At 36.1% G+C, this 22,611-nt stretch overlaps 1 protein-coding gene across 8 annotated transcripts in view; it reads left to right on the top strand.

The window, feature by feature from the left end:
- The window catches only part of DCLK1 (doublecortin like kinase 1), a gene marked incomplete at its 3' end in the record, with an annotated part of 550,874 nt that overhangs the window by 448,516 nt on the left and 79,747 nt on the right, over positions 1-22,611 (top strand). For 5 of the 8 annotated variants that reach the window (XM_081083037.1, XM_081083039.1, XM_081083040.1 and 2 more), the window contains 2 exons: positions 13,503-13,590; positions 17,513-17,621. In XM_081083037.1, the coding sequence (XP_080939163.1) occupies positions 13,503-13,590; positions 17,513-17,621 (197 nt within the window). The remainder of the gene's footprint in view (positions 1-13,502; positions 13,591-17,512; positions 17,622-22,611) is intronic. The other 3 variants (XR_013995514.1, XM_081083041.1, XM_081083043.1) reach the window with 1 other exon arrangement.

Genomic DNA, 22,611 nt, shown 5'->3' with positions numbered 1-22,611 from the left:
TTACTGGCGTTTTCAAATTTTACTTGAAAATGGATTTTAAAACAAAATGTTTGATTCAAGATGGAGAGAAATTCAGTTGTCATATACTATTTAAAATGTTAGCAATTTAACTCCTTGATAAATTACTCAACTATTAAATTTTACCATCTGGCTTATAGTTACATATGTTACCATTTCACTTTCCAAGTGAATAAAATACTTCAAGCAAAAGAAGATTAAAAAAAAGTCCAGGCAATCTAACAGCATTTGAAAACTTAGCCTTAATAATAATTAGTGCCTCATTATCCTGTCTGTTGGAGAGAAAGACACTTCTCTGGCAGGTTATTCGAGAACCGCAAACTGAACCATTCCATCTTGAAAGAGCAGTTCATGATAATACCTGTTCCAGACTTCATGTTTTAAAACTGTTTCCAATAGAAACGAACAAAGACTCCTGCTGAGATCAAAAGGCTGCTTTGTTTTATCTGAAATAGTAAACATCTGGGAAGTTGCATATGCTGGTGTCTGTTCTAGTTATGTCTTTGTAAAATGCATTACTTAATGCCGTTGAGTCTTAATACATAAAAGATTGGTATGTATTTGACTGAACTGTCCAAAATGCAAAGAAAGCAGTGGAACAGTTAACTAAATGTGGTGGGATTAGATGGTCCAGAACAAAAATAAATTCCAATAATTTTAACTTCCCTACACTGTCAATCTTATGGAGAACTACTGCTCAGAGAGGTCCAATAAATGGTATTTATTCTGTATAAGTGGCAGATTTTACCAACTGATATGAAGTCTATGATTTTCTTTAGACACAGAAAAAAAAAAAAACACCCTGAACTTGTACTAATTGATGATATCATGGCCAACTTTCCATTCAAGCAGTTTAAAACGGAAATGCTATTCCATGGCATTTAATCTTTTCAACATATGTCTTTTATTAAAGGACTGTTCAGGGGCAACGTTTATCATTTACTTTTTGAAACTGAAGTCCCTCAGAGATTGAAACAGCACACCATTTATAGACTTTGAGATATCTTTCTATGCAGAGTGTACATTAGACTACAGCAGAAATAGATAAAAATATTCTTAGCAATAAACCAGAAGTTTTCAGTTCATTAGTGGAACCAAACTGATGATTTATAGGCAGTTAAGATTTATTTTCATATGGAATTATTTTTAAAAAATATAGACACTGAATTTTAAAATTGTTCTACTAAGCAGGAAAGAACTCCAGCAGAAACATGCATTTTTGTCCTTATTGGTAAACCTTAAATGTGCTGAAGGCACTGTGCTCTAGTTAAAAGTTTGATAGTTGTAGTTTGTACTCACTATTTTTCTTAAACATCATTGAAAATGATATAATAAATATTTCCCTGCTTTCATCATTTTAGAAATGCAAAACCCAATCATATATCAAGTGTGAAGTTCAGTGTGAATTCAAAGGACTGCTTTTGAAAGCCATGTGGTTAGTTTCTTCTTTGTCTTGCTTAATCAGTTAAGTGGAGGGAGGGGAGTGGTAAGCCACAATGTCTATACTGTCATAGGCTTCTAAAAAGTGTCAGGTCCACCCATCTGTACACATACCTGTATTTATATATTGGCTCTATTGGCTCATCTAAATATTAAAAAAATCAAATGAGATTTTCTAAAAATATTTTGAACCACCATTATGAACTATATGTCCTCCCTATGTTACCCAGGAATGGTATTTTTTGCATCCACTGTAGATCTATACATGATTGGGCTCTTTAAAAAAAACTTAAAACATGAAGTTTAAAAACCACATTTCTTAATATAAATGAGTGAAAATATAGAATAATATTATTGAAAAATAATTCCATATATTTTAGCCATTGGACTGTTAAATTTTTCATAGTGGCCATATATCTATACATGTATGTGTGTGCTAATGTAAATGCACAGAGCTCAGTGTTTATGTGGATGTGCTTATATAAGTATTTGTGTATGTATATAGGCCATAAGTAGTATAGTATTTGTGACACAGCCTTCTAAGTTACTGGCTCTTGTGGAATTATATATAAAACCTTCATGTCATACATTGTTACATATGGCATATTATGGCATGTTTAAGTTCAAAAGTAGTTTGCTAAACTTGTATGGCAAAACAGTTCTAAATAGTCAGATGTACTAATTTTTTTTAAAATTGAAATCCAGATACACACAAAAATAATTGAAATTTAGAAAAATCCAATTTGTGTTAAATGTTAAATATAAGCACACATTAATATTTATATGGTTATGTCTTGATATTCAATTATTAAAATGAATACTATCGTAGACATTTCTCTAATGTGTACATATTGATGACATGTAATTATTGCCAATCAATATTCACTAAAAATGAAATATTGTTTTATAGGTCTGTGAGTAGTTGAGTACTATATTGAAACAGAAATAGAAGAGAGTCCAAACTGTATTTAATTTGAAGTAAGTTTAATAACAAACTCAGATTACCTAGAAGGCAATTTTTTATGTTCTTTCAAAACACTAAACTGTTGACATATTTTCAGTAGTAACCTTACTATACTTAGAAAAAAAAAAAAAACACCAACTTGCTATATGTGTGTATACTAGTATATCTATATAAATATATACACATGTAAAAATGTTAATTGAATGAATTTACTATTATATGCATACATTTACCTACTTATACATATTTGTACTAGCCTTACTAGCATTTCTAATTGTGCATGTCTGTGACAACTGTATTTGACTGAAATATCCCATAGAAGAATAGTGTGAAAATTAGAGATGTATTTAATTCAGTATACCAATTGCTTGATGCATTTGTTACACTGTCAGCTAAAAAAAAATTGTAATTTTGTTTGTATAATACATGTGGAAAAGATAGGAAATATGAAGCCCTAATTAAAATTTTTAAGGGTGCATGATAAAGAGTGTCCTTAAAATGTGGTTCATTTTAGTAAAGATGATGAATAAATTCCAAGATAGTATACATGATGCATGTAATATATGAGTGTTTATATTATATATGACCACAAAAAGTCTTTGAAGCCAGGGTAGTAGATATCTGAAATGTCATAGGCAAAGTACTATGGAAGTCACAATTTTTGTGATCTGTTTTTTGAGTTCATATTCATCAACAACAAGGAACTGAATTTATTTCTTCTAAGGAAATTTTACTTCAAAATACACCATGAATGTTGTAAATTTGGGTAGAATTTTTATAAAATGGTTGACATACTTTCTGCTTACAGTTTGACTTGTTTGGATATTTATTATCTTAAAAAGAACATTTGCTGTTAAAATGTTTTTAAAACTGAGGCCATCGGGAGAGTTTGATAGAGCTACGTAATGAAATGTTTCATTGAACTACCCAATTTTGAAAGTTTAATCACTTTGTGCTGTGGCTTCCTTGTGAAATGTTGTTCCTGTGTTTCACACTGGATCATGTTATTCCTCTCAAAGTTAAATTTGTGACATCACCTTAGAGTAACTATACAATAAACAAGAAAAAATACCTAATGTTGTTCAGTGAGTTTCTTTCAGAAAATTTGATAAGTAGACATTGAAATTGAAATAATGGTGTGGGGGAATGGTTACATTCATAATCAGATTTGTGATGTTCTTGTAATATAATTAGCATCAGCAAGTGATAATTGAGATATTGCAGAATGGCATCATATAACATCTGAAGTGTACAATACTGACAATAACAAAAAAAGAAGAAGACTATCTGATGAAGAATTTTATTTTAGTTGGTTAAATTTAAGTCATTAGTACACGTTCCTCTCTGAGTTGCCTTAAAGGTGAATTTGCCAGACATTGGCAACTGGTTGAAAAAGAGAAATTAACTACATTTTTGAAGTATATTAGCTGTCTGCTGGGCTTGAAAGTATTTATCCAAGGTCATCTAATTTGCAGGGGGAAAAATGTGCATGTGTATGTATGTACATGTGCATATGCAAGTTATTTTAAAAGCACTGAATAAATAAATATATAAAATAAATAAGTACATAAGAATATCAATGATAATAATAATAATAAAATATTGGATTACCCAACTTAAATTTAGAACAAAAGTCCATAATATGTGTCATTCATAATATGGTGTAAGGGAGAAAATAAAATTCTACTAATCTAGTTAGAAAAAATATTTTACATTAAAATGATTATAGAAGTTCAGAATTCTGGTTTTAAATCTAATATTTTTATCAGGGTCATTTTAACCTTAAAATTACAGTTTACTTTAATTGGTTCTCTTTATTATTTCCTTGATAACCTAAATGCAATCAATGCCCAAAACAATAATGATACCACTGGAAGGAATGTTCACAAGTTTATAATTCCCAATTGTGTAATACAGTTTAAAATAAAAGGTAGCAGATGCCTGGAAGAGTAGTGCACTCCCTTCATCACAGGTTGGAAATCCCATTTAAGGAGGAAATTATGGAGGAAATCATTTTACTTACTGAGAGGAGATAAACTAGATTATTTCTTAGCCCCCTTCCAAACTATTATCAAATTAAGAGGAGACTTTGTTGTCCACCCCTACTACCACTACCATGACAGTCTCTTCAAGACAATTGGTTCAGATTTTGAATTTACAGATCTTGGCCTGATAATAGAAGTGAAGATTGACTTACTGAAACAACAAAGTTGCCGAAACCGGTTTGGCTCAGTGGATAGAGCATCGGCCTGCGGACTGAAAGGTCCCAGGTTGGATTCCGGTAAAGGGCATGTACCTTGGTTGCGGGCACTTCCCCAGTAGGGGGTGTGCAGGAGGCGGCTGATCGATGTTTCTCTCTCATCGATGTTTCTGACTCTCTATCTCTCTCCCTTCCTCTCTGTAAAAAATCAATAAAAATATAAAAAAAAAAGAAACAACAAAGTTGTAACTAAATATATTTAGTTTTGAAATATTGGCTCCAAGGATTTCACTAAAACAGGTTTAATGCCAATATTCCCATTTTAATTTTAATTTTCTCTAAGTAACCTAATTTCATAAATAACAGTTCTCCAGTCTTTTAAAACTTTGAGGAAATCTTTATGATAACATTTTACATTTTTCAGTATTTCTTCTTAATTTTATACATGATTGCCTATATCATAAACTTTATTTAGGCTAAACACACCATGAAGAATACAGACAAAGGGATTTGGAAAAAGGAGGTCCCTTTGTGCCTTGTTTCAAATAATGAATCCTATTAGTTATTGCAGATTGATGTCATCAACTTATTGTTCTATACCAACTTGAAAAGTTAATGTATGGTTTTTCTATATGCACATAGAATTCCATGGATTTTAAGCTTCTACATGAAGATTATAATTTTATTTTGTTATATGAGGTAATCTTTAGAGATTTTGTAGACCTTGAATCAAGAAAAAATCACCAAGGCAATTGCTTGAATCTGTTAAACATTTTTTAGTTGTGTTTCTCTTATAAAGTTCATCCAGTTGATTTCAAAATTATTTTTTTACTAGTGGCCCGGTGCACGAAATTCATGTACTTGGGGCGGGGGGCATTCCCCAGCCTGGTCTGTGCCCTCTCACACTGTGGGAGCCCCGTGATCAATCCCCGCAAAGAGATAGGCCCTTCCCACCCATCTAGGGCTCCTCGATGGATTGCCCTTAAAGAGGTAGGCCGGAGCCGACGGGACCTGCCTCCACGCTGCACACACAGCATCAAGTCCCTGCCCACCCATGCGTGCGTTGCTGTGCACGCAGCCTCCTAGTGATGGATTGTTACTGCGTGAGGGCATCATGGCGTGAGGTCATCACGGTGTGAGGATGTGATGACCATATAGGTTTTTATTAGTATAGATAACTTTTTAAATTAATATTTACTAAGTAACAAATGTATACCAATGATTTTCAACCAGTAAGCCACAAGAATTTTTAAAACAAGCAATACCTGGCTGCTTAGTCAGGGGCACTGCCCTCTTTTCCTTTAGATTGTCAAATAAAAAAAAAATGACAGCAGCCAACACAATAGCCATCCAATATGAATGAATCAAAATTGCACTTTTTTTTCAGATTGGCAAAAAATATATATATTTTTGGTATGCCGTAGGATTTTAGTAGTTAGTTTATGTGTGGTATGAGATGAAAAAGGTTGAAAATCACTGTTGTATACCAAGACAAAATTCAAAGTGGAAATAATACAATTATCCATGGAAAGCTAAAGCTATCTGGTGACATTTTCTACATTGATTAGATCAATTGGATCAATTAGGTATTTTTGAAATCTTTATTCAGCATGGACCCAAGATGAGTGACACCATTCAAACAAATGGCAGGAGAATTACACAATTTTTATTTAGAATGAATTGCTTTTTACTACATATTTATCAGCTACATCTTGGTAAAATGTGGTTAGAGTTATTATGTCAGTTTTCTCACTTCAAAAAGTGTGATATATTCTCCATCTGTTATATGATCTCAAGTTAAATAGCTACATTTAGGATGTGTTCTTACTTAGGGTAGTGCTTTCATGAAGGTGTGCCATAAAAGCATCCAGGTGCCAGCAGCCTGTCCATCTGGTTCCCATTAGATATGCTTGGAGGTGATGACATTTTAAATGTCACAGTATCTCATAGAGCAGCTAATTGCATTGAATTCTAAAGTAACTGTATGTTTTGTACTGTATATCCAAATGTGTTGGAATTAACAAGCTGATTGAAGCAAACAAAATCGTATCATCACGTATACTATAAAATCCTTTGTCTGCTCAGAAAAATCAAACAAGTAAATTAATTTCATTTATAAGTATGCAAAAATAAAAGCTGACTTTTTAGTTTCTGTTGGTCATAAATAAAGGTTGATTAATTTCACTGGGTAAATTCTAAAGAACAAGAGTGTAAACATCTTTCCTTTGCTGGTTTTTAAAATCCTTCAATTAGATTTATGAACAATAATCAAAATGTTCCAATACTAAGTTAGTATATTTAAGAATTAATCACAAGAATACACAGAGCCATGCTCATTAAAAATTACTTCAAATGGGAGAGAGAGCAAAAATGCTAGGTGACAAAAATCAGAATCCAAAAATGAATAGGCTGTAAAGATTAGGAATGTAATATAGATGACATTTAACATGAATAAATGAGAAGTCTTAGACTTGATTCGAAACACCAAATACAGAACAGGGAGACCTGACACAACTGTGAGCTCATTGTAAGGCTAGCAAATTATGCGAAATAAGCCAGTCAATGAAAGAAAAATACCACATGATCTCACTCATTTATGGATTATAGAGACCATTATAAACTGATGAACAAAAATAGATACAGAGGCAGAGCAGCCTTGAACAGACTGTCAAACTACAGCAGGAAGGCCGGGGAGGGTTGGGGGGCAGGAGGGGGAGAGTAAGAGATCAACCGAAGGACTTGTATGAATGCATTAGGCATAACCAATGGACATAAGACACTGGGGGGTAGGGGAGCCAGGGGAATGTCAAGGGTGGGGGCATATGTAATATGGTTTGTAATACTTTAAGCAATAAAACAAAATTTAAAGAAAAGTCAATTGACTTTAAAGTATATTAATATTATACTCACCAAGAAGAAAGCTGCATCTTTCTCTACTCCGTGATGGTCAGGTTATACCTAAATTTATTTTGACCACCAGCTTTAACAAGATATATTGACAACTGGAGTGTGTCCACAGGAGGGAGAAGGGATCACAGAGTCCTGTCACATGATGAACAACAAAAATCCCTGGGAATATTCAAATTGAAAAAGAGAAAACAAGAAAGGGCCAGTAGCCTTTTCCAAATTCTTGAAATGCTGTCATAGAGAAATGGATTAAGACTGTACTGGGTGGCTTCAGAGGTGAGAGCTAAGACCAATAAATTAAAAATGTAGAGGAACATCATTTCAACATAACCTAAGGAAGAACTTTCTTTGTCTCATATTAACCATTAAGGGGCTGCCTCAGGAAGTAATGTGTTCAATGCTGGTGGTTTCTAGACAGAAGCCATTTGACTATATAGTTAGAATTTTTGTAGTGGAAATTTGGTTTCTGGGTGAAAGTAGGATGGGAATAGGTAACGTTTAAGATTCATTCCAATCCCTGTAATTCTTTGAATCCATGAATGGTCATGGTCTTTAAAAAGTATATAATGTTAACTACCTTACTCATTTGGGGAAAAGAAAAAAATAACATCATTAGAAATCTAATACATTTATTTTACTCTATTTGTGCATAATAAGTAAAGTGAGGACTTTCAATTTTCAGAGTACACTATTTATAATTAAATACATTTTTTTTGCTTAAAACTGTCATTGATCTGTCAACATTAGACTGCATGAAATGTAAAATGACTTGGGGTACATTTTCAAAAACACAAACCTAAAGTTCAAAATAAGCAGCGTTAGTGACTTTGAATATTTTTTTCATGTGTCTCTTGACCATCTGTATGTCCTCTTTGGATTTTTGTCTATTTAAGTCCTCTGCCCATTATTTAATTGGATTGTTTATCTTCCTTTTGGTAAGTTGTGTGAATTCTTTATATATTTTGGAATTTAACCCCTTATTAGCTGTATCATTGGCTAATATAGGGAGCTCCCTTTTCATTTTGTTGATAGTTTCTTTGCTGTTCAGAAGCTTTTTATTTAGAAATAGTCCCATTTGTTTAATTTTTCCTTTCTTTTCCTGCCCCTAGGAGATCTATCAGCAAACATATTGCTGTCTGAGATTTTGCTGCCTATGGTTTCTTCTAGGATTTTTATGGTTTCATGACTTCCATTTAAATCTTTCATCCATTTTGAGGGTTTTTTTAAAAAAAATCTTTATTGTTGAAAGTATTACATAGGTCCTCCTTTTCCCCCCATTAAGTTCTTCCAGCCAGCTCCCATCCCCACCCCCAAGCCCTCACAACTGCATTGTCTGTGTCCACAGGTTATACATTTATGCATACAAGTTCATTGATTGATCTCTTTCCACCCACCCTCCCCCACCTTCCCTATGAGGTTCAACAGTCTGTTCATGCTTCTATGTCTCTGGGTCTATTTTTGACCATCAGTTTACTTGGTTCATTAGATTCCACATATGAATGAGATCATGTGATACTTATCTTTTTCTGACTGGCTTATTTGGCTCATCATAATGCTCTCTAGGTCCATCCATGTTGTTGCAAATGGTAAGAGTTCTTTTGTTTTTATTTCCACGTACTATTCCATTGTGTAAATGTACCAGTCTTTTATACACTCATCTACTGATGGGCACATAGGCTATTCCCAAATCTTAGTTATTGTAAATTACAGTGCTATGAACATAGGGGTGCATATATTCTTTCTGATGAGTGTTTCGGGGTTCTTAGCATATATTACTAGAAGTGGGATCACTGGGTCAAATGGGAGTTGAATTTTTAATTTTTTGAGGAAACTCCATACTGTTTTCCACAGTGGCTGCACTAGTCTGCATTCCCACCAGCAGTATATTAGAGTTCCCTTTTCTCCACAACCTCACCAACACTTGTCTTTTGTTGATTTGTTGATGATAGCCATTCTGATAAGTGTGAGGTAATATCTCATGGTCATTTTGATCTGCATCTCTTGGATGATTAGTGACTGAACATTTTTTCATTATGTCTCTTGGCTTCCTGTATGTTCACTTTGGAAAAGTTTCTATTTAGGTCATTTGCCCATATTCTAATTGGATTGTTTGTCTTCCTTTTGTTAAGTTGTATGAGTTCCCTATATATTTTGGAAATTAACCCCTTATTGGATGTATCATTGGAAAATATGTTCGCCCATGTAGTGGGCTCCCTTGTTATTTTGTTGATGGCTTCTTTTGCAGTGCAGAAGCTTTTTATTTTAATGTAGTCCCATTTATTTATTTTCTCCTTAGTTGCCATCATTCTAGGGGATGTATTGGTAAACACATTGCTACGAGAGATGTCTGAGCTTTTGGTGCCTATAGTTTCTTCTAAGATTTTTATGGTTTCTCATCTTGCATTTAAGCCTTTTATCCATTTTGAGTTTATTCTTTTGTATGGTATAAGTTGGTGGTCTAGTTTCATTTTTTTGCATGTACCTGTCCAATTTTCCCAGCACCACTTATTAAAGAGACTGACTCCACTCCAATATATTCTCTTGCCTGTTTTGTCAAATACTAATTGAGCATAGTGGCTTGGGTGGATTTCTGGGTTCTCTATTCTGTTTCATTGACCTATATGCCTGTTCTTGTGACTGTTTTGAGCATAGCGGCTTTGCAGTATAACTTGATATCTGGTATTGTGATTCCTTCAATTTGTTCTTCTTTCACAAGATTGCTGCAGCTGTTCAGGGTCTCTTTTGGTTTTATATAAATTTTTGGAGTGTTTGTTCTAGGTCTGTGAAAAATGCCGTTGGTATTTTAATAGGGATTGCATTGAATCTGTAGATTGCTTTGGGTAGTATGGACATTTTAATGATGTTGATTCTACCAATCCATGGACATGATATATTCTTCCACTTGTTTATATCTTCCTCTATGTCTTTTTTCAAGGTCCTGTAATTTTCGGAGTACAGGTCTTTTATCTCCTTGGTTAAGTTTATTGCTAAGTATCTTAATTTTTTGTTGCAATGGTAAATGGGATTGCTTTTCATTTTAGTTTCTCTTTCTGAGAGTTCACTATTGGTGCATAAAAATGCTATGGATTTTTGAGTGTTAATTTTGTATCCTGCTATGTTTCTGAATTTATTTATTAAATCTAGTAGTTTTGATGTAGTCTTTAGAGTTTTCTTTGTACAATATCATGTCATCTGTGAATAAAGAGACTTTTACTTCTTCTTTTCCATTTTGGGTGCCTTTTATTTCTTCTTCTTGTCTGATTGCTATGGCCAAGACTTCTAGTTCTATGTTGAGAAAGAGTGGTGAAAGTGGTCATCCCTGTATTATTCTTGTTCTTAAGGGAAATAGTTTTAGTTTTTGTCCATTGAGTATGATGTGGGCTGTAGGTTTGTCATGCATGGCCTTTATTATGTTGAGGTATGATCTCTCTATTCCCACTTTGCTGAGAATTTTTATCAAAAAAGGTTGTTGGATTTTGTCGAATGCTTTTTCTGTTTCAATTGTTATGATCATGTGATTTTTGTCTTGCAATATGTTTATGTGCTGTATCACATTTATTTATTTGTGAATATTGTACCAGCCTTGCATCCCCAGAATAAATCCCAGTTGGTCATGCATGATGTATGATCTTTTTAATGTATTGCTAGATCAAATTTGCTAAAATTTTGTTGAGGATTTTAGCATCTATGCTCATCAGGGATATTGGCCTGTTATTTGTCATATCTTTATCTGGTTTTGGATTAGGTAATTCTGGGCTCATAAAAAGAGAATGGAAGTGTTCTTTCCTCTTGAATTTTTTGAAATAGTTTGAGGAGAATAGGTGTTGGTGCTTCTTTGAATATTTGGTAGAACTCCCCTGTGAACTGAGTACATAAATTAAGGGACATCTTTGGTAGGAAACACACTACTAGCCTATTAATTCTGGTGCTTGATGAAAGAATGTGTCTTTGTATTCTAAAATTTAAAACACAATATGACAAGACAGCACCTGCCACCCCAAATTACAATGTGTCTCCATTAATAAACACCATTTGTGATGCTGCTGGAAGAAATTCAAGAAATATGAAAGCCCAGAAGAAGAAGAGGTTTACATTTTAGAAATGATCCTACAGCTTTTCTGCTCAGAAGACCATTATGTCTTCAGCAAAGGCAATGACACAGAGGATAAATGATCTCACTTTTGTGGAAAACACACATCTTCCCTTCAAATGTTGTAATTTTAATGTTTATTTTTTCTAGACAACTACATAATAAATCTTTCTTGTTTCCATCTCATATTCCAGTATTATAAATATGACGTTTTCACAAATAGACATTCATAAAAGTCAGCAAAGCATTGCTTAGAAATTCATGCATTTACAATACCTGCGACTGGTTGTGACTACATAGTGTCGCACCAAGAAAAACTCTGTTTCAAAGTTATAATCTGAATCCCTTTTTATAGCCTGACACAGTACAAATGTATGCTGCTGGTCACAAAGAGAGGCTAGATGAGAAAGGATGGAAAAATATCTCAGGTAACCAGGCTGATTATGAGGGAATTCTAATGATATTGGAAAATAAAGGGCACACCACACAAACTATGTGACATTCAAAGGTTTACTAGAGTAACCATAAAACTTCTTGAATGTCCTATAAGGAAGCAGGAGCATTTACTGCTGTGAATTTAGCTTTTTAAAAAAGTGTAACTTTTATCCCAATTGTACTCATCCAATGGAACTTGTTCATCTTAGGTGCATCCTGGATATGTTCATGGCAGTTGACTCAAATGGCCCTTCGGGGATTTAAGTAGCATTTCACCAATTACATTAATCTTTGGTGAAAATGAAAATATTTGCATTTTCTATGCAAGATACTGTAGTTCTTGGTGAAATTATATAAAACTTCTATTCCTTCCTACCCTGTTAAGACTGGTTTGAATGGGGGGAGGTTGAAGGGAGACAGGTAAGCAGAAGAAAACTAGGTCAACTTTGCTTCTCACCACATCTTCATTATTAATTCAACTACAGATGCTCTTTCCCTCCTCTCTGTTCCACAAACAGCCAGCACCATGAGCCAATGCCACCCCCTCACGGCCTCCTGCTCCCCTCAGGCCAACCAAGTGAATAAACCCAGGGAAACAGAAGGAAGGTCTTTTAGGACAAGCTGCATTCACTATCTAGAAGTAGCATTGAAATGTGCAAATTGTTTTCTCAAGGAATAGATGCAGAGAGGAAACCTTCATTGTTAAAATTCTGCCCCATTGCTGATCATAGTATTAAATATGGTATTGTTGCATCCTTTAAGCTTTCTACTGTAGTTGTTACCCTGTCTGCTCTCATAGATCTTGGGTCAAAATACACCAAAAATACAATAAATCACCAGGCATAGCTGTTTATTCCTGTCTATGCCTCATACTTATTGTGTAACATTTAACATATTGATAACCTGCTAAGTGCTTGTGTCTTCATCTCAAAGTGCAATTAACAAGTCCACCCTTTTACCTTTCTCCAAGGATGTGGTAAGGCTGAATACTTTTTCTAAGCTATTTCATAAAACAAATTGAAGAGAAAAAATTTCTGAGATAAGAGTAAGAAAATACTCAATGAAATCAGAATGGTGATGTATTTGAGGCTTGTATGCAGATAGACTGTGGAAAAGTAAGGTGAAATGCCTCAAATTTGCCAAATTGAAACAGTAAGTTAAAGAATGTTAATTCTTAATAAAAGGAATAAAAAGCCATGAAACATCCAATTTGATGATGATTAGCCTAACAGAGTCTATTATTGGTTAACAGGGAAGGGAGGAGATGTAGTCCTAGTTGAATAGTCTGAAGTCTTCCCTTTCTGAATGTTCAGACTGAGTCCTCCATAGGAGTGAGTGCAGCTACTTCCAGGGACTCTGGGCTGGGTGCAGGCCCTGGGGACCGGGCACAGCCCTTGGGCACTCTGCACTCTGACTGCAGCTTTCCTTCTGTGTCTGTTCCCTGGCAGAGCTCTCAGCATGGCGGTTCCTCTACTTCACTTGCGTCGACCAAAGTATGCAGCTCGATGGATGAGAATGATGGATCTGGAGAAGGTGGTGAGCTTGGGACTTGGTGTCTGAGGAAAAGGCTCAGCTTGGACAGGGGGCAGAGGATAGGTTGGCTAAATTTACTCCAGAAACTGTAACTTCTCAAGCAGAATAAAATGGGCAAGCCTGAAGCAGCTCCTAAGGGTCAATAGCAAGGGGATAGAATTGAGTATGACTCCCACTTGGGATCATATCTACTCTGTGGGAACAGGAAGAGGGAATCAATCTAATTTGGAATGTTTCATGTCCTCTGAGTCTGTAAGTATCCTAAGAAGGCCAGCTTTGGAAATAAATGGGGGTAATTTCTGCTTTTGTTTTTCTGAATTCTTTTCAATTTTAGTATACTCTCTCTTTGTTAAAAATTAATATTTATTGTTGAAAGTATTACAGATATCCCCTTTTAGATCCCATTGACCCCCTCAACCCACCACTCTCCCCCCAACCAGATCTACTATACTATTGTCTATGTCCATGGGCTATGCATATATGCATAATAAGTTATTTGGTTAACCTCTTTCCACCCCTAACCCTGGCCCCTCTTCTCTTTAAGATTCATCAGTCTGTTCCATGTTTCCATGCCTCTGGATCTATTTTGTTTGTCAGGTCATGGTGTTCATTAGATTCCACAGCCCCTGGGGACTAGGCACTCTGCACTCACTTATCATATAAGTGAGATTGGATGATACTTGCCTTCCTTTGACTGGCTTATTTCACTTAACATAATATTCTTCAGGTCCCTCCATTTTGTCTCAAAGGGTAAGAGATCCTTCTTTTTTTACAGTATACTCTCTTGATTGACTGTTATAGCCCTGCTTACAAAAAGAATTAATTGATGATAATTGCAAAAATACTCTTCGTGCCTTGACCTAATTCACTTTAGAATTTTTCTGTGATGTGGTCAAGTGACCTGAATCCAGAACTGACCTTTTCACTAATTCACTGGATTGTTTTAGGTAAGCTTTTTTAACTCTCCATATCTTAGTTCCTCCTCTGTAAAATAAAGATTATAATACACTCCTTCCTTGGGTTAACAGGCTCAAATCAATTATGGGAAGGTATTCAGAAAAGTATGAAACTGATATGATCAAATTACTGTTAAAGAATAAACCCCCTTTATTTGTTTATTTGTATTTTTATTTATTTGTTACATGTATATATTTTTTATTATTTTTTTTTTTACTGGGAATGTATTCTAAGAATCCTGAAATGCCAATCAGAAAGAATATATGCACTCTTTTTTTAAAAATGTATTTTATTGATTTTTTACAGAGAGGAAGGGAGAGAGATAGAGAGTTAGAAACATCGATGAGAGAGAAAGATCGATCAGCTGCCTCCTGCACATCTCCTACTGGGGATGTGTCTGCAACCAAAGTACATGCCCTTGACTGGAATCAAACCTGGGATCCTTCAGTCCACAGGCTGATGCTCCATCCACTGAGCCAAACCTGTTTCAGCAGTAAGAATATATGCACTCTTATGTTCATAACAACAGTGTTTACAATATCTAAGATCTGGAAACAGCCCAAGTGCCCATCATGAGTGGATTAAAAAAGCTGTTGTACATTTACACAATGGAATACTATGCAACTGTAAAAGAGAAGGATCTAATACTCTTTGAGACAGCATGGAGGGACCTGGAGAGTATTATGCTAAGTGAAATAACCTGGTAAGAGAAAGACAAGTATCACATAATCTCACTTATATGTGAAATCTAATGAACAAAATAAACTGATGAATAAAATAGAACCAGAGGCATTGAAACATGGAACAGACTGACAAATCTCAGGGGGAAGGAAATTAGGGGGAGGGAGAGCAGGAAGAAATTAACCAAAGAACTTATATACATATAAGCATTGTCCATGGACACAGATAATAGGGTAGTGAAGGTCTGGGGTGGGACAGGAGCCAGGTGGAGGGAGGCTAAAGGAGGAAAATAAGGGATATCTCTAATATTATAAACAATAAAAATAAACTTAAAAATAAAATAAAATTCATGAACTCTTATTTGTTTTAAATTATATTACTTAATTTTCCCAAAAGAGTACCTTTGGGCAGTAGCGGGTGGGGGCACTTTAATTATATTAAGTGAGATAGCAGGTTTACACAAGAATTATTTCTCAACTACCATGAATATCAGACTTTTTTCCCCAGAAGTATGAAATTTAGCCATTCAGAAGTCTCTTTTGTTCCAATGTGTTATATTTACTTAAAGGTCCTTGACTAAGCCTTTGGCAAAGTCTTCTTAGCCAAAAGACTAACAGATACATTTTACCAATAGTCAGGGGGAAAATATTCTAAACTTTGTGCTCCAGATGGGTGCCTAAGTGATGCTCCCACTAAGGGAAGGACAGAAGTACCTTGGATTCCCCATCCTACAGCCAAGGATATTTACTTTTATTACTCGTGTAGTAAAGAGCCTTAAAACCATGTCATCTGAGGGATGTTTTGTAAATTAAGATACTTTGTAGTGGATTTGAAACTTCTCCAACCATCTCCTCTAATTCCTATGGAGTAGATTAAAAACAAAACAAAGCAAAGCAAAACAAAAACAAACAAACAAACAAACACCAACACTCAGGCTGAGTCTTTTAAACAAAGACAAAATTGTTGACTTCTTTGTGGGTGATATGATAGGTGTGAGGGGTTTAACTGGCTCTGGCTTTCACTTTATTCTAGAAGCCACTGTGATAGCTTCTAGTGGATTGAGTAAAATGTCACTTATAAAGAGGTGAAGAGACTGCAGAAATAAATGTGTAGGATAGAAGTAGTAGAAGCACATGTCCTCCATTTGTACAACATTCTCCAGAAATTCCATCCACCCTAGAATCCAGGGTAGTGCAGATTGAGTTTACCACAAAACCAGAATCAAGGTCTAATAATTTTGAGTTTCCATTTGGTGTTCCCTAACATTACAGATTAAGTGAGTACATAAAACTCAAGAAAGCCCATTTACCACCTAATGTTTTAATTTTATTTTAAGAAGAAATGTTTAGCCTCAGTTTAAATAGGAGCACATTTAGAAAGCACACTAGGCTTCCATCACATTTTGTATTCAGGTTGCCTGAGGGGAGCTTGGATTTATAACTTTAAAGCATGTAAATTTTAGAGCCCAATTATAAAAGACTTTTTACACCCCTAAGATGTTAAAGGTTATCCAACATATTTATGTGACCTAAGTGTGGCTTATTTAGTTTTATGGCCTTAGATATTTAAAGCATTATTAGGCATTTGTAAAATATTTCAAAATACATTTTAAGAGGGAAAATGTGTTGTGTTAGTGGCACTAATATAATTGAAACTACAAAACTTTTCTGTTCACAGATGTAATAGGTATTGCGATTTTAATTCAACATCTGCTATGCAGGTTGCTGGTGAGAACTATGTCTAAAATCTGCTCACTGATATGGTGGAGGGGTGGCAACAGGGCTGAGTTCATATGGAATTTTACGGAGATCTCCACTTCAGGATGTAGTAATGATAAGTGTGCACATAGAAGACATTTTCATGTACAATGTCAGGCAGCCCAGAGTCCCTTATGAACTAACTGCATTTTCCTCTTCAGCCATACTTAGAAAGGTAATTTCTCTGCACACAGTGGGTATGCAGTCAATGCTATTGATCAAATTGACATAAAATAAAAAGAGTAAAATTTCCTCTTCAGGAGCCCAACTGCAGCAGAAAGCATAAGTTGCTCTTACATATGTGAGAGTGGACCTCATACATTTATGTTTCCTTTTTGTTTACCATTTGTAAACTTAGTAAAGCTGTTGACTATACAATGTCAGCAGAGGGGGCTACCCTCACAGTCCAAAAAATGACCTATTGATTCTGAATCAGTTTCAGTCTATTAGATGATACTTCTAAATGTCTCCTTTGTGCAACATCTGTGTTCTCTTTTCTACCAATAAAAACATACTAATGATTCTTTCAGAAGTGTCGGAGGAAGGCTTCCAGATTCCAGCCACAATAACGGAACGATATAAAGTTGGAAGGACAATAGGAGATGGAAACTTTGCTGTTGTCAAGGAATGTGTAGAAAGGTGAGGAAGAGATCATTTGCATCCAACTTTAAAGGAAACATTTGGCATTGTATTTTCCAAAATTGTGCTTTTATTTGCAGTCTGTAGCACATATGGACTTGGTTAATGCTTCAATTTCAGATGTAAAAAAAAAAAAAAATTAAAGAAAGAAAGCCCATCTAACAACAGATTTGAGAAGTGTAGTGATTCCTGGAGATAATCTATAAATTAAGGACTTTTATTTTTCTTTTTAATATACTCAGCAAAACTTTGCCAGGTTTTTCAGGTAAGTCCTGAAAATATATTAAATATATATACATATTGAATAGTTTTTCTACACTTTTTTAAATCCTCACCTGAGGATATGCCTTATTGACTTTTTAGAGAGATAGGAAGGGAGAAAATTCAAGAGAGAGAAAGAAACATCAACGTGAGAGAGAAATATCCATCAGTTGCCTCCTGTACATACCCCTAAAGGAAATCGAACCCACAACCTTTTGGTATATGGGATGACACTCCAACCAACTGAGCCACCTGGCCAAGGTTACACTTTTTTTTTTGAAACATTTTATAGAGGTCAGTTGTTCTTCTAAGTATATTGTACAATCATAAAATTAAATATAATAACCTTGTAAAGCTTTAAAATATATATGTACTGATCCCAGCAAAATGGTATTTAGTGAATTAAAATGTTTTATTGCGAATGAGCCAGGTACTCTTGTGAGCAAAGGGAAAAGTTTAGGGTGAAAGATTTATCTGTGGGATCTCAATACCTAATCAAGGACAGTAGTTGGTGGCTACTAGATGGGGAAGTGACAACTAATAAAGCTATAGCCCAATCAAGGTGGCCTCAAACTCTAAGCTCAGCATGAGATTGGAATTTCTTGCTTACTTGAAGCCAGCAGCTTCTTTTCAGAGCTGGGTGAGTTGAGTGTCGAAATGTCAGGGGGAATTGCCTTATTCCTAGAGACAGCAAGTCCGCTGGCTTCCTTGGGGCTCACCTGGGTGTGCAGGCTTCCCCTGTTAGTCATCTCTCCCCCTCCCACCTCCCCCGCCCCTTGGGGCTGGTCACCCAACTAGTTCTTCAGCACTGTGTGAGAACAATGCTCGTTCATGCTACACTCCCTTTCAGAGAGAAGGCCTTGGACTAGAAGCTTTAGCCTATAAGAGCCAGAACTTGGTCTTCTTCCATGGACTCTGACTTAGAAGCTCATTAAAGCTGAAAGTCTCCGCAGGGCCTCATACACCAGGAGCATCCTTAATTTGAGTAATAGCCACTGATTTTATCTGTGAAACCTTTGCTATTCTTTGGAAAATGCTTCTTTGACTAAGGCAGTGGTGCCCTCATGAAGCTACCCTCCAACAGTGGATCTTAAACTTTGCTCCACTCTACATACCAACTGGGCCAAGATTTTTCCAACAGTTACAGCACACACTAGAGCAGCCACTCTTTGTGAGGGAGGACATGAATAATAATTAGTAGCTTAGAAAATCCCTGAGTTGCTACTGCAAGGTCACTTTTTCTCCTTTTTTTTCTTTCATTCCCCCATCCTCAACATAAAGCCATTGTTGGGTTTCTGCCAAATATAGAAAATGTCCCATTACTTTCCTGGGCCCCACACATTAAAAAAAAAAAACAGGAGTAACCACTGTTTATTGAACAAAAACCATGTACAAGGCCCTTAACTTATGATATTTCATTTAATTATCATAATTTCACAGTATCAGTATTGTTTCTATTTTATACAAAGAAAGCCTGGAGAAGTTATATGCCCAAGATCACTTATCTAGTAAGTACTTAGCAATGCATAAATCTGAACCCAGCTCTGAAACCCGTACTTTTGACCACTCTACTCCACTGCTTCCATCCAGGGGGCTCCCACAAGAATATGGTTTAGCTGAGCCAAAGTCATACATACTACATTTGTCCTATGCAAAAAGGACAGAAATCAAATCTGGTGAGCCATTTGTAAGGTAATGGGTGGATGTGCGTTGCTTAATAATTTCATGTATACTTTTACTAATTATAAAATTCTTATTTCCACTGTAGCAGAAAATCCCATTGTTAGTAGATTGCCATACCCTTCAACTATGGAGTGTCTGGTTATTTGCCAGGGTTCATCATTTGTTGTGGCCATGTGTTTTTTGTCCTAGCTGGTACATGGATCAGGATGGCATCTTAGTTTAACAGTACTGGTCTTCCCACAGTAGAAATTTCTCATTTTTCCATCTAGAATTCATTTATTTCTTTTTAGTTTGAATTGTTTATTTTGCATAAGTTCACATCTTGGGTCTCATTGTGTGAACCTTCAAAGTTTAAACACCAGATTACCCAAAAAAGTGTTAGTATTCCTCTCCAGTGAATGAGGACATGTAGCATGTGCCCTCTCTCCCCAGATGTACCATGAAACATTTCTAAAAATACTTCCCAGAGGTCTAAGAAAATAAAAGCAAGCTAAGGCACAGATTGCTTGCGGGTACATTCTGCCATATTGTATTAACAAGAACCAGTATGTCTCTCTTCTGTTAAAAATATGTGGTCACAGGGAAGATTTTCCTACAACAATGGATGCAATAACAGTGCCACACTGTCCTTTATTTCCACAATCCCATGCCAGCATGTCTTTTGATAGTGCCTGCCAGGTCCACCTAGGTTTCTGCCTATTCTCTAGTAGCAGTTTCTCCAAGTGGCCGCAGGACATGCTAAAAGAGTTGGTAGATTGAGAGGTGCTTTATTCTGAAGCTGTTTTCTGAAACATTTTGAAGCCCCAGAGAAAAGTCAAAGAGCTGAAAAGCACTACAAGAGGTCAGAGCATAGGTAGAGGGCTCACAATGAGGTGTCCTCACCTCTGGCTCTCCTGGCCCTGTGTGGACTAATTACCACACAAGTGATGCAGTCATGAGCAGTGATGGTGTCTCAGGTGGTTCTTGGGCCTCTTCCTCACCTGCACTGCATGGATTTTAGTAATGTAGGCCTCAGAACTCTATTAAAATTCTAGCTGCTCATGATTCCTTCTCTTTCCTCTTCACCTATAAGCCTGAAGAACTGCACAACAAAACTATTGGCTTTAGAATGAATGTGGCAGGCTCAAACCCACCCAAAAGAACTGAGACTGGAGTTTCACCAAAATGGGTTGCATCCACCTCAAAAATCTTCAGAATGCTCAAGAACTCAAGAACTATATACCTATAATTTGAAGGCATTTCCTGATGAAGTGGGATGGATTGGGAAAATGAGTCAGGGTGAAGAAACTTATAGTGTTCTTCTTTCTTTCCTGAGGATGCTCTGGCACCCATGTTCACATTCAAAATAAAACTCCACTCTGGAGATTTTAGATCCGGGATGCCTCAGCTCTCTGATCTTGACAGCAACCCCCCACCTCCCACCCCCCCACACACACTTATTAAGGAGACTGAGATGTAGCTTCATTATGTTTACCTGATAAACAAAGTGTGATGTTTACTAACCCTCTTTGCTAATGGGTCTCCCTGTCATTGTCCTCACTGCCACCATCCTCTGGAGTTTTCACAACTTGATTAACATATCTGGAGCTATTAATTCAGGCCTGTGCTGGGCAATTCTAGGCTCCAAAGAGAGACAAGACAGCCCCTCTCCAGGAGAACCTGCCCAAAAAACAAAAACTTACTATGCAATTCAATAAATGCTGGGGTAGAAAAATGATTAAGAAGCTATTATTAGTTTTCCACATATTTTTAAAAACTTTCAAAACACAGCAAACAACAACAAAAAACACATTAGAACAGGGCAGGCCCATCCTTGTCAGCCCATTCTCCTTTCTTAAGCATTCTTCTGCCCTCTGGGTGAGGAAGGGGGATGGGAGTAGACTGGCTGGAGTTGAGAATCACTAAGTTAAACAAGACAGCTTTCTCCAAGCCATTTTTTAGCACAAACATTAAAAATTAGATTTAGTTCAAGTTGGCAAAATTTGGAAATTTCATTCCAGTAGTTCAGGCTCTAACCTTGGGTCAAACTAAATAGGAAGGGGACCTTTAAATTGAGTTTCCACAGACCCGGAGGAAAACAAAGTCTGTGCTGAGGCAGGTGCTGCTTTTGCTGTGGCATTCAAGGGTTCTATAATTCCAGAAAATGTCAAGCATATAATTTCAGGAACAAGCAAGAAAATGGCCTGCATTTTCATCAGAAATGCGGGTATTTAGTATTTTCAATATACCAAACTATAGACTCAATGGGGACAAGCACCAGGTCTCACTCATCTCTGTAGCCACCAAAGCATCATGCTTATAATTGCTTGCTGAATAATTACATAGGGACATCCTCAGAGTTTAGTACAGGGGTCCTCAAACTTTTTAAACAGGGGGCCAGTTCACTGTCCCTCAGACCATTGGAGAACCGGACTATAGTTTTTTAAAAAAAAAACTATGAACAAATTCCTATGCACACTGCACATATCTTATTTTGAAGTAAAAAAACAAAATGGGAACAAATACAATATTTGTATTTGCATGTGGCCCACAGGCCATAGTTTGAGGACCCCTGGTTTAGTATATGTGGGAAGGCAGATACTTTATTTAAAGTTTTATGTCTTTACAAGTGTTTTCACTTACCAACTTAAAGCAAGCAGTTAAATTTTTATGGTATACATTTAGTCCTAACACCTTTTTTAGACTCATTTTCCAGTCTCAGGTGCTCTCCTCTAAAAATGTACTTTCAGTAATAAGGATTTTACTATGACTTTATAGTTCTTCCCTCAAGGAATCAAGAGAAAAATTTGAAGCTCATTGTCTGATATAAAATACTAGAAGCCCAGTGCATGAGATTCATGCACTCGCAGGGTCCCTCAGCACAGCCTGCGGCCTCTCGGAGTCCAGGAGCCCTCGAGGGATGTCCAACTGAAGTTGGCAGTTGGACATCCTTAGTGCTGCCACCGAGGAGGTGGGAGGGGCTCCTGCTACTGCCGCTGCGCTTGCCAGCCATGAGCCTGGCTTCTGGCTGAGCAGTGCTCCCCCTGTGGGAGCGCTCTAACCACTA

This window comes from Myotis nattereri (genome assembly GCF_964212035.1).
Source record: "Myotis nattereri genome assembly, chromosome: 2".
Classification (NCBI taxonomy): Eukaryota; Metazoa; Chordata; class Mammalia; order Chiroptera; family Vespertilionidae; genus Myotis; species Myotis nattereri.
Note: the sequence above shows the minus strand (reverse complement) of the source record. Positions and strands in the feature narration are given on the sequence as shown.